Here is a 10,172-nt window from a genome sequence, read left to right as displayed (position 1 = left end):
ATTCCTAAAAGGTATAATTAAGGAATGACAAATTGAATTTAGCATAACAATGGTGCTAAGGTTTGTGGCTCATTTTTTTTAAAAAAAGGCATTGGAATAAAACAGGCGCCTATGTAAAATCCTAGATTACAGCAACACTGTCTTGGATATTTTAGTCTATGAATTTGGCATTTTTTTGTGGGACCTAGTACAGTGGAAAATAATCCCAAGGTATTCAAAAGCCTGAGTTTCAAATTTATTCAGTTTTGACGCAATTAATACATTATATTTTACTCAAAGACCAAACGCTGCGTATCATCTGAAAAATGTATTGGAACCGGAAGCATTCATAGAATCTATAGCCTTCACCAGAATGATGAAACGGATCTCTGTTTCTTACATGCATGCAACATCACAATATCCATACAAAACAGACTGAATGCGCATTCTGGTGCATGCATCATCATTTCTCAACCTGTTCCCAATACAGGTTCCCCCCAGTTGTATCTGTTCTTCAGCTGGATATTATGCAGGATAAATATCCTTTATCATTGCCTTCATTAAAAACAGGAAAATGTTACATTTGTCTCAAAAACAAAAGAGATTTGTTGAAGCAATTCAAAATACTCCATTTACTATTACTACTACCACCACTACCACTACTACTACTATTACTACTAATAATAATAATATCAATTGCCCAGGGTAGCTGGAAGCTTGGTGGCATATATATTTTACTATACATGCCATCAAGCTTCTAGCTACCCCGGGCAATTGATACTATTATATATAATTATACTATCTGATAACTTAATAAACATAAAGAGATTCTAGCTTTTTAAACCAGATGACTTTAAAAAAACATATAAAAATATAATTTATACCTTTTCATGAATTTTTTGTCCAGGCTCCATTCCTTTGATATGCTCTGTATCAGATGGATCCTCTCCTGATGTAATTTTTCTTTGAATGTGTGCATTTTGTTCACGCAAAGCTGTAATCTAGAAAAGAATTTAGAATAAATTCTTAATGTAAAATCCATACAGTGAACACCATAAATTTACAGTACAAGTATATCTTATAAATCAGTATACAATAACTAGATAATGTGATCAAAAATGGTAAACAAAATGTGATTTTTATACTTTCCATATATGTTATTTCATTGTGAAGAAATGCAACTATTGTACAACAGTGGCAAGAATTCCAAAGTTGATTCCCAGCATTCCTCAACATTAGCCTCAATAGTTTGCTGTTGGGGTAACAACTCACTAGTATAAAGAAAGCCGGATGTTTTTCTCATTGCAAAAAGATATTAAAAAAACACATCAAATTTTATTATATTCTATGACACAGTGCAATGAGAATAGCAAAATCTATGAAGCTATGAAGTAGGATATGCCAGCACATTGAATTTAGAATACTAAATTCTATAGTTATAAGGCAATTTATATAAGTATTTCAGAACATAAATGTGCATAATTTTAAATAAGTGCAGCTTAAATGATGCATTACAAGATGGAGGTTTAATGTGCTTGGCACATTTCTTAAACTAGACTCTAGCTAACTGCCCAGATAATTAACATTACAGATAAAAGAACTGGTGCCTTATAACACATCTATGATTTGACAGATTTCCTGTATGTTATAAATGTGATTTAATTCATATTTCAATAACACATGTTATTTGTGTGAAAATTAAACCAAAAGTGAGAGGTTTTAAAGGCAAAGATGGTAGTTATGTCACAACACAAAGTATTCAGGTTCAATGTCATGAAGTGCACTGTGAGAAGTCCAATGAAAAGTGGGATAGGCAGGGGGAAAAATCAACAAGTGGTGGAGATGACATGGCAAACAACTATTAAATATGGCTTCATCTAATCACTAGTAAAATTCTTATTTAATTGGGCTATTTTGAACATCTGAGAGACTAAAATCAAGTTTGAGCCTTGCAGTTTAATTAAGAGGTTTAAAGTCCAGGGCCTGTGATTTACAGCTGAATCCAGGTCCAGACAGCTTGACAGTTTATTCTAAAATGGAAATTGCCACAACATTTAATCCTTGGAAAAGGTGGTATCCATTATGCATGCAAAATACAGAGGGTTTCTTTTATGTAGAGGTCTACAAAATATTTTAATCTGAAAGGAGTTATAAATGTCTTGAAAACAGAAGGCCACATTCTGGACATTGTCCCAAGCTTTGTTTCAAAATTCTTGCAAGCTCTAATTCAGTTGAAGTTTCTCACTTGATGTGACAGAGCTAAATAAGACTGCAGAATCTGCCAATTTAGTTTTGTTAGCTTTATTTCATATCCATGACTTAAGAAGGAGAGTAATACTCAATCAGACCAAGTCTTATCAATATCAGAATGCTCTCACTTAAGAACCAAAAGGGAACCTGCAAGCACAATATGAATGCAACAGCATTCTCAGTTATGTTCCCTAGCAACTGGCAACGAGAAATATATTGCCTCTGTAACTACAGGTAATATTTTATGTAATGTATATATACATATTATTTTGCACATAAGCATATTTTTTCCTTTGAGTCAGTCTTGACTCCTGGAAACTACATGGATAAATCTTTAAGTTTTCTTGGCAACATTTTCAGAAATGGCTTTCCATTGCTTTTACCCAACTGGACAAAGAAATGTCTAGAACTTTGTTTCTCTGCTCCTAGTTCAGTGCCTTACTAATAGATCAAACTGATTATCACCTTAGTGAAGGAACTGCTAAGGAACTGCTAAAACATTTTGGACAGATGGTCACCTAATCTGTTTAAGGACTCTCAGTAAAAAGGAACACAAAACTTCATAAGGCAAACTACAGTATTCTGGCTGGCAATTCTTACTGTAAAACAGTTTCTTCTAATCTGAATTTTTTTACCTGTAGATTCAACCAAAGATTCTACAGATGGTCTCTGGGGCAACAGAAAAATCAGTAGCTCCTCCCTCTATCTGATGACACATTAAATACAGTATCTGAAAAGTGCTATTCTTTTCTCCTTCAGTTTAGAACTTGGATGGTAGTCCCCCTCACCATGTGCAGAAGTTGCTCCATTTGGCAATGTCCTTTTAGACTGTGTGTTCATTTAGAGCCAATCACATTATCCCAACTGGGAAAAGCAAAACAGAGTGGAATACAGGTAATCTTTTACTTACAACCACTTATGACCCTTGCAGCATCCCCATAGTCACATGATCAAAATTCAGATGCTTGACAATTGGCATGTATTTATTATTGTTGCAGAGTCCAGGGGTCATGCAGCAGAAGGCTGTAAAGTTACCATACTTAACTACCAAAACAACAGTAAATTGCTGAGACCGTAATGTTTCCAAGATTGGATTTATTTCATCATTAGGCTATAGAACAGTGAAATAACAAGGAAAAAAAATGAACCTGTTGGAGTGGAACCAATTTAATTGTGCCTTTGTGCAAGACATCTGCAGACTTTTACAACAGCAATCACACTAAATGTAAGATGCAATATAGATGCAATAAAGTCAGCACAGGAATTGAATAGAACTTGACTGCTTGTCTAAGTGGATCAGGGGTCCCCATATTGTGGGCCACTACCCACTACTGGGCCATGGGCTATTTGCAGCTGGGCCATGTGAGTGGAGGGCTGGCACATGCAAGCAGCAGGCACCAGTGCTTACACTCCACTTGTGTGAGTGGCGAATGCCAGCACCCGCTGCTCTCACAAATGAAGGGGTGTGCACACATGCCTGCCTCTCACACAAAACCATCCCCCTTTCCCCCCCTCCCCAGGCCACCAACCTAGAAAATTTGGGGAACACCATAGTAGGTAGTAATGTCAGTACCTAATAATTGATGGTTAGAATTTTCTCCCACACTGAGAAAATACAGTAAGCCACCAATGCATGGATATGGAAAGAAAAGATACAAAGTTTCCAAAGACTCATTATCACCCTAAGGTCTAATTTTCAGGATGACTGGCATATTGACTGATTTGTTACACATTGTTTTTCTCAGAGGATATTCAAGCCCAGATTATACTTTCAAATTCTATCTTATTGTAGCAGGGATTCCTGAAGAGAAGGTTCAGAAACTTTCCCTGCAGGCAATAATCATATCACTACAGTAAGTGTTACAGGCTGCCTGTGATGGCCATAGATGGTGCTTTGGTGCCTTTGAGATACTATAGGAGACCTTCTCTTATCCATTTTAAAAAGTACAAATGGTAGGGGAATTTTGAGGAACAATACAAATTATATACTTCTTGATGTTCTTGATACAGAGAATGATGTGGACGTGACTAGGGTAATACAGGTAGTCCTCAATTTACAAACCATTAATTTAGTGACCATTCAAAGTTATAACAGCACTGAAAAAAGTTACTTATGGCGCTTTCTCACATTTACGATTACTGCAGGGTCCCCATGATGATTTGATCAAAATTTGGATACTTGGCAACTGGCATGTATTTATGACAGATGCAGTGCCCTGGGGTCATGTGATCACTTTTTGTGATCTTCCGACAAACAAAGTCAATGGGGAAGCCATATTCACTTAACAACCATGTTACTAACTTAACAACTGCAGTGATTCACATAACAATTGTGGCAAGAAAGGTCATAAAATGGGGCAAAACTTATTTAACAACTGTCTTGATTAGCAGTGGAAATGTTGGGCTTAATTGTAATTGCAATTTGAGGACTACCTGTAATCACTTTCCAAGATCTGGACTCTGTTCTCCTGTTAATATATTCCAATGTGAATTTTTAAAGTTGCTAAATGTGGCAACTATTAATACTACTGCTAGTTAATTTCACAGAATTTTCTCTTATTGGGGAAACATCAACTGCCAGTAGCAGGGAAAAATTGCAAAAACATTATTTTCTCTACCATGGCTTTTAGCACTAGAAGAGACAGTTGGATAAACCCACTCATCTAAAGTATATAGAAATGAGTTAAATCTTCAGTAAACGCTGCATATAATCTCAATCCAAGAAATGGAATACTGTAGCAGATTTTACAGAAAGAACAATTTGTGATGAGATCAAAACACAAAGACGCAACACAATATATCAGTGGTGGCGAACCTATGGCACGGGTGCCAGAGGTGTCACTCAGAGCCCTCTCTGTGGGCACGCGCGCTATCGCCCCAGTCTTAGGCCTTCAGCTGGGTTTTATAAAACCTTTTTGCTTTAGGCCTCCGTCGCAGTGTGCAAAAAAAAGGGTTCAATCAATCAATCAATTTCAACTTCTCGCGGGAAAAAAAAAGATCTTCAAAGTTGGAACTGATTGATTGAACTTTTTAGTGCCACCCACTCTGCTGTTACCACCACAGCCACGCCCACCCAATGGACCACACCCACCCAACGGGCCACACCCAGCCGGCACTCGACGATGCATAAGTAGGTTTTGGGTTGCAGTTTGGGCACTCGGTCTCTAAAAGGTTTGCCATCACTGCAATATATAATAGCTCTGAAATACTATTTTTCAAAGACCTGGAAAATAAGATTACTTTTCACACAATTTTCATGTATGTTTCTTAGCAAATGAATATTTAACATTATTTTCTCCCATTCATTATAACAAATTATTCAATTTATAATCTGTAATCACATGTTTACTTTATAGGACAGAAATTTCTATAAGCTAAGACAAATTAATTTCCTTTTTTATTTTGTATATTTGGAAACTGCTCATTTCCCTCACTGAAAGCCTCTGTACAGTGTACAAAGAGACATAACAACACAAAAGCCAGGGCTTTTTTTCTCATAGAACGCCCAGAATGGAGTTCCGGCACCTTTTGGGGATGGAACCTTATAGGGTAGGCAAGGCGGGTTGTATGACTTGTGTGAGTTCCGCCCCCACCTTTTTTTTTTTTTTAGAAAAAAAGCACTGACAAAAGCCATAATATAGATATGCATAATATAGAATGCAAACTATTGGTTAGTTTTTTAAAGCAAAGAGGCCAAAAATCATGTCTGCCTTCTTACATTAGGAAAGTCCAGCACTCTACTATGGTACTACCTCTAGCAGAGTGTTATTATTATTCTCTCCTAATAGATTAATGCTCTTTTCATTAAATTACAGCATATTTAAAACCATATGTAAAAAGCATTAAATTATGCCAGTCTAATTATACTGAGTGAAAATTGGCTTCCAGTTAAGTTGTCTAGTACATGCTACAATGATTTAATTTGATTTATAATATAATTAAAAGATTTAAGTAGGTGTTTATAATATTTTGAATTGTTTTAATTTGAAAACACCCAGTTTCCCTTTTCTCCCAATAAAGAGATTTACCTTTTACTGTGGGCAAAATAATTATGCTTGTTCTTCACCAAGATGCAGAAGATTACCTGTATTATTGCTATATATTTGTACATAATACATAGATGTAGAGTATATAGTACATAAATGTACAGTACACAGTACATCTATTCTACATAGATGATATAGGCTGAATAAAATGTTTTGGGTCAGATCTTCACCTTGTGCTTAATATCTTGAAAATGCCAATAATTGAGATAACACTGTGTTCTTTATACAGATTTTGAATTTCATAATGTTTAAAGTCATTCTCATTTTGATTTTGGAAATGCATTTGTAAGATATAGACATATTATCAAGACTGTACCAAATGGCTTTTGAAATTGCCATTTGCTTCTAATTTGAACGGATTGCTCCCATTGAATTACTTAATATGGATAAAGGAATCAAGAGTTGTTGGCCACGTTTTCAATATGTCACATTCAAATGAACATATTTAGTTGCAAATCTCTACTCTGCTATTGTAATGGAATGTGTGGATGACCTTGTGGGAGGAGGGAAAGAGGTGCTGCCTAGGAAACAATCAGACAAGAGAGACAGGAGCCCCCAGTGGCTTAAATGTCAGAGAAAGAAATTTAGGAAGGACTCACCCTAATGGATCAAAAGCGGTGGTGGGAAGTTAGCATTTTCAGACTTGCAAGATCTTGTTAAGGTATCCTTACAATAAAATAGAATTAGCTCATCTAGTTATGTTTCTTGTCTAATTTACTTTGGAAGTCTGACAGCAATTAATCCTATAATGCTATTCATGTATTCTTTATTTTTCTACATGAAGATAAGGCTTTGCAGTGAAATAAATGGTGGAGGCACCATGGACAAACTGGCTTTATACAGTCAAAGAGTTCTTGAAAGAAAAAAATCTTGAGTTATGAATACCATATGGAATTTTAATGTTTACATTTTGAAATTTGAGTATTTTAAATAGGAATATTTTTGGTCAGTTTCAATAAGAACAAATAACAATAGATATTTCTGTTTGTAATTTAATTAACAAAATCTGCCCTGGGCAAAACTTCCCAAGGATGCTTAAAGAAGATTTATAATAATTGATTTGAATAAATGGCAAAAAAATAACAAGCTTTAATATAAATTACTCCAGCAAGAAAATGTCCTCTCTGACATTTCATTAATAGATATTATTAATACACACTCACATAGTGTTCTATATTTTTTATTGTGCTACCTAAAAAAATTGTTAGAGGAAAGCTAAAATCATTATAAGAACTGTCAAACTTATAACTTGAGTCAGTATCTAGGTTTAGACTCTGTATATTTCCAAACCATTAATTTTTCATTAAAAAGTTGCTGTATTTAAAATTGTTATGTATTTATTAAGCAATTTCTGACAGGTTAGTTTACTGAAGTTGCATTGCAGAGTTCCTGTGGAGCTATAGCTAAACCAAGGTAAAAGATGCTATGCAACACAAAAAGCTTTTTTATATCATATTATGTCAAACAGTGAACCTGATAATATAGTTCATATTTGGAGTATTGTTTAACATATTAACAGTCCTCTAAGCCATTAACACCTTACTATATTTCATTTATTTTTAGAGGTTTAAGTCCCCTAACACAAGACTGCGGTCACATCAGATTCCCAGAGGTGTGACAGTTTTAGAATTAGCAATTTATATTATTAGGAATTTGGCATAGTGATACTGAAGGTCCACAGGGCCCAAAATTCAGGAAGCTGATTAAAGAGGAAACATAAACTTTCCATACTACCATACAGGAAATTCCAATATCACTATATGCATTTTAATACTGATGCATACATACCCCTGTGGCATTGTGTTGAATTCTTTCTCATATACTGTAATATATATGTTTGCAGAAAGCCCAAGAATTTTAGGTGACAAAATACTTCCCCAAAATTGGGTTCAGCTTATCCATTGATGGGCTTATTCACATGTATATGCAGTAATATTTTTAAAGTATCCATACATCCTGTATATCAGTGGTTCTCAACCTGTGGGTCGGGACCCCATTTGGGGTCGATCGACCATTTCATGGGGGTCACCAAGCAAGGCTGTCCGCCATTTTTTTTGTCCGCCATTTTTTTGGTCCGCCATTTTTTTCCCCTTTTCCGGCGGGTGCCTTACCTCCCTTGGGCTGGGCCAGCTGGTGGTCGCCCTGCTCCGTCTCTGCCGCTTGCCAGCTACGCCTCGGCCAGCACAGGGGGCGGAACCATGCATGTGCGGCGCTCCCGCGCAGGGAAAGTCCTCGACTTACAACCGGTTGGGTAGTCCTCGACTTACGACCTGTTTAGTCCTCGACTTACGACCGGTTGGGGGTCGCGGCATTAAAAAGGTTGAGAACCACTGCTGTATATACTTGCAGATAAGGCCCCAAAAGATAATCTGATCCTCAAATTTTTAACCAAAATATTATAAACAAATGTGCCTCTTTGACCAATGGTTAAGTTCATTGTGATAACTGAAGCATACAAAGATGTTGAGAGTGGGCTTATCTGCAGGTGGCCTTATATATAATATATATAAACCACAAAATATACATCTGGTCAGATCTCAGAATCAGACATCTTTCCACATTAATATGGCACTTTTATCAGATATTTGAAAGTAATGTTGGGAGTGGCTAGCTTCTAATAAAAGAATGGTTAATTTATTTTTTCATCAAAACTAATAAATAATTAGAATAACCTGATCAAACAGCTACTCAATCATATGCAAAGGGAATAATTTCATACAACTTTCATATTATAGAAGAAAAGAAGTCATAATGAAACTTCCCATCACTTGGTATATGGATTGCCATACTACTGCTAAATCCCAAACTATACTCTCTGCCTCTGTTTCTCTCTCTCTCTCTCTGTCAAAGAATGGAAGAATCTGTACCCCTTCAGATTTTGTTAGATTCCAAAACCCATCAGCTCCAAGCAGAATTGCAAATGCCAGAGATGACAGGAATTCAATCCAACAACAAATGAAGGGCCAAAGGTTCCCTACCTTTGCTTTACAATCTCATATTCTGAAACATTTAAATCATTTTCAAAAATGTTTACAGTATCTTGGCATAGTCTAGAATAATATTCTCTAGAAAAAAAATCAAGAAGTGGTTCTTAGAGCCTTGATAGTAAAATGGAATCGAAGCTTAAATATTATTAGTAATTTTAATACTACTATTTGTTTTCAAAACAATAAAATTAAAGGTGGAAAAATCTTTGTCATGATCATGGATAACTTCTGAGGTAAACAAATGAAACCACTGGACTCCCCCCAGCTCTCACTGCTAAATCGTTAGATTTAGTAAATCACAAGTATTGTATACAAATGGAAATATTGATTTTCTAGAAAACTTCTGCCTTTAGTCTAACATGGAGCTGATATTCCCACTCCAAAAATCAGTTATAAAAGAGAGGTGTCCACAACATAAATAATCATGAAGGGTCAAAGGCCAGCTGTCAATCATGAGGGCTAGGTCTCATAGCAGACATTCCAGGCTAAGTGAATCCCAGAAGATCACGAATCCGTGAAGTTCCACCTCCGTGCACCATGGATGGTCTGCAAGAGAGACCTGGCATCATCATACAACAATATGACTCTCATTCTGGAACAAGCTTCTTCATGATTCAACTCATTAGAGGAAAAAGTCCTGTTTCAAAAAATGTTCCAATAGAGTCCTTCCTAACTAATATATAGGGTAAAATAATTTAACTAATTTTAAATAATTTTCTATGCGACTGCTTTATAAAAGAAACAGTATCTTTGGGGAAACTAATTTGCAAATCTCGGTAAACTTAATTTATAAATTAGCATTAAGTTCAGCTTATTTTCTGTAAGATAAATTCCCCTGAACTTTTTCTACGAGTGCTATTACAGCTTTATTCCCTACAGAAACAAAGAAATGTTTTAGGAAATGATTCTT

The 10,172-nt window shown here is 35.7% G+C and overlaps 1 protein-coding gene across 1 annotated transcript in view; it reads right to left on the bottom strand.

Moving 5' to 3' along the window:
* The window catches only part of PPFIA2 (PTPRF interacting protein alpha 2), a 157,088-nt gene that overhangs the window by 74,094 nt on the left and 72,822 nt on the right, over window positions 1-10,172 (bottom strand). The window contains exon 5 of the mRNA XM_029283365.1: window positions 864-980. Within this exon, the coding sequence (XP_029139198.1) occupies window positions 864-980 (117 nt within the window). The remainder of the gene's footprint in view (window positions 1-863; window positions 981-10,172) is intronic.

This window comes from Protobothrops mucrosquamatus, unplaced genomic scaffold (genome assembly GCF_001527695.2).
Source record: "Protobothrops mucrosquamatus isolate PMUCROS unplaced genomic scaffold, P.Mucros_1.0 scaffold63, whole genome shotgun sequence".
In the NCBI taxonomy this organism is placed as follows: domain Eukaryota; kingdom Metazoa; phylum Chordata; class Lepidosauria; order Squamata; family Viperidae; genus Protobothrops; species Protobothrops mucrosquamatus.
The sequence above is the reverse complement of the archived record's forward strand: the minus strand, read 5'-3'. Positions and strand labels throughout refer to the sequence as shown.